Here is a 2676-nt window from a genome sequence, read left to right as displayed (position 1 = left end):
TCAGCAAACTTATACAAGTCAGGGCCACCCATATTAGGTTGGTTTGCTGTGAGCGATTAGTCTAAAGCAGTGTTTCTTAAATTTTTTTGTGCAGCGGACCCCTTTTATTAAAATTACTCATGTAGTGGACCCTTTATTATTATAATTTTCCTCTTGAGTTTGAAAGTGTTTGCAGGTCATAATATACTGAAATTACAACTGAATTATTTATTAATGGCTTATCTTCAACATAAATGTTTATATTTTGCTTAACATAATTTCCACAACATTGATAATTTTGTATACAAATTTTCATGAACTTGAGACAGCAACGCTTCCTCTTCTTATCTCACAACCATACTTAATGCGATGAATGATACTGTTTTTGCTGTCTCACTACTGTTGGAATATCTGGCTCCAGTCTGCTGAGTTTCAGTCACATGTCGGGTTCGACACTGATTCGGTTGCGCTTCTTCGTTTTAAGATCAACCAGTGTAGAAAATCCAATTTCACAGTTGTACGTTGTTGGGAACGGCGTCAAGTGTTTCAAAGCAATTTCTGCAAGTCCAGGGTACTCTGGCTGGACTTGAGCCCAAAAATTGGCCAAACTTCTTTCCCTGAATAGGGTCTTCAGTGTCCCTCTTGTTGCAATCTCGACAAGATTATCAGCCTCTTTTGATGACAGGTTGACACTGACCTTTTCTATATCTACTTTATCTGTAACAAATGGATTTCTAATAAACTCAAAGCTTGGGTCTGGTTCTTCAAAATATTTTCCTAACTCTGAGTGAAGGCCTTGCAGATGGGCTTTGAAAGCTTGTGTTGTGTCACTATCTAGCTCTTCCTAGGAAGTAAGCAGGAAATCTGCTAATGAAGGAAAAGACTTAAAATCTTTGCAGTCAATGCGGCCGCACCACAAGTCCAGCTTCATTCGTGTTGCCTGTATTTTGTCCTGCACTTTAAAGATAGTAGTATCTTTTCCTTGCAAAGACAGATTCAATCTGTTTAGTGTACTGAAAATATCAGACAGGTATGCCAGTTTTGTGAGCCACTGGGTGTCATGCATTCGATTATAGAGGTCATGACGTTCATACAAGAAATTTGCACTTCCTCACGAAGTTCAAAGAGATGGGAAAGAACTTTTCCCCGTGTCAGCCAGCGAACCTCTGTATGGTAAAGGAGTTTTGTTTGTTCGCTTCCCATCTCTTTACACAGAACTGTAAATAAGCGGGTGTTCAGTGCTTTCCCTTTGATGAAATTGACAATTTTTACTGCCTCTTCCAGAACTGTTTTAAGACAGGTAGGCATATATTTCACAGCAAGTTGTTCACGGTGAATGCAACAATGTGTTGCCTTTACCTGTGGTACAATGCTTTGTACCCGACTCACTAGGCCCCTTAGTTTACCAGTCATCGCAGTTGCACCATCTGTGCTGATTCCAACACATCGCGACCAGGAGAGTTCATTTTGGACAATAAAATCGTTTGCTACATTAAAGATAGCCTCTCCTGTTGTGTTTGTGGGAAGAGGATGACAGAAAAGAAATTCATCATGTACTTCCCCACTTTAAATGTACCTAACAAAGCACATAAGATTTGCCTCGTTCCCTATATCTGTGGACTCGTCCAGCTGTAGTGAAAAATACAGACTCTGCTGTAATTGTGACACCAGCTGAACTTTCACATTTTCAGCCATTGACGTTATCCTTTTCTTGACAGTGTCGTTGGACAAAGGTATCTTGTTTATTTCTTTACTAGCCTTTTCTCCAAGTATGATCTCTGTCATTATCTTGGCTGCTGGTTTGACCAAAGTCTCGCCTATGGAATGCGCCTTTCCTGTTTTTGCAATTAATAACGACACTTTGTATGAAGATTCAGTGGCCTTTGCATTTTCTCCAGGTATAAAAAAAGATGAAGCTTCCTTTTTTCTGTGAATATCAAGTTCATTACATTTTCTTTGAAAAAATTCTATGGGTTTTCCCACATATTCCTTATGTCTGGACTCGAAATGTCTTCTGAGCTTTGAGGGTTTCATAACCTCATTAGGCTAGTTAATGTTTCATAGCACAAAACACACTGTGGGATAGGATCATCACTGTTGCCTTGCCAAAAAAATCCAAGTTTCAAGTAATCACTGCAGTATTTACGCTTCTTTTTGGCTGTTTCTTGGTGTGTTTGCTTGTGCTCTACAGTGGTAACCGACGCATCTGTACTGCTTTGGTTTGTCAGCGGTGTTCCCTTCGTCCATGGCGTCTGCGCCTGCCTCGAGTAGCTTGAGCTGAGTTGCACTGTTGGCATCGTTTCTTTCTTCTTTAAGGCTAGTGCTGTCTCGGTTGTTGATCTGGAATTCAGTTTTTTTCTTTGTAAGTGAGCCTGTCTTGAGCCACAGATCCATTATCCTGATGCTAAAATGTAAGCTAAGCTGTCTTCTGATGTTTATCCTGCAAGTAACTTGGCGAGGTCACGAGGTCTAGTATTCGAAATTCTAATTTCAAAAAGGTAGGTAATAACGTTTAACAAATGGCATATAATAAATCAGTATGTTGTCATAAGCATCCAGATGATTTTCTTACCTACAAAGAGGAGCACAAGCAACTGCCGTGTGTTCCTCACAGCAGCCTTAACGTCAACTGATATATGGCGGGCGGCCGCACCACTGGGCATCAGTCAGTACAATGTTGCCAAATCATAAACACCA

The 2676-nt window shown here is 40.3% G+C and overlaps 1 protein-coding gene across 1 annotated transcript; it reads right to left on the bottom strand.

The window, feature by feature from the left end:
- Positions 1 to 415: 415 nt before the first annotated feature.
- On the bottom strand, positions 416 to 2373 carry LOC137646582 (zinc finger BED domain-containing protein 5-like). The gene is made up of 4 exons (XM_068379691.1): positions 2126 to 2373; positions 1629 to 1906; positions 1339 to 1487; positions 416 to 823 (listed from the first exon to the last, which is right to left on the bottom strand). Exons 1-4 carry the CDS (start codon positions 2371 to 2373, stop codon positions 416 to 418), a joined length of 1083 nt encoding a protein of 360 aa, XP_068235792.1.
- Positions 2374 to 2676: the final 303 nt, after the last annotated feature.

This window comes from Palaemon carinicauda, chromosome 9 (assembly GCF_036898095.1).
Source record: "Palaemon carinicauda isolate YSFRI2023 chromosome 9, ASM3689809v2, whole genome shotgun sequence".
Classification (NCBI taxonomy): domain Eukaryota; kingdom Metazoa; phylum Arthropoda; class Malacostraca; order Decapoda; family Palaemonidae; genus Palaemon; species Palaemon carinicauda.
Note: the sequence above shows the minus strand (reverse complement) of the source record. Positions and strands in the feature narration are given on the sequence as shown.

What these genes read in the sequence shown, in the direction of transcription:
- LOC137646582 (XM_068379691.1), bottom strand. Translation starts at nt 2,373, where the DNA reads ATGGATCTGTGGCTCAAGACAGGCTCACTTACAAAGAAAAAAACTGAA. An exon ending in AGAAACAGCCAAAAAGAAGC is followed by an intron (nt 1,907 to 2,125) that starts GTAAATACTGCA and finishes TGATATTCACAG; the next exon opens with AAAAAAGGAAGCTTCATCTT. An exon ending in GGTGTCACAATTACAGCAGA is followed by an intron (nt 1,488 to 1,628) that starts GTCTGTATTTTT and finishes CAAACACAACAG; the next exon opens with GAGAGGCTATCTTTAATGTA.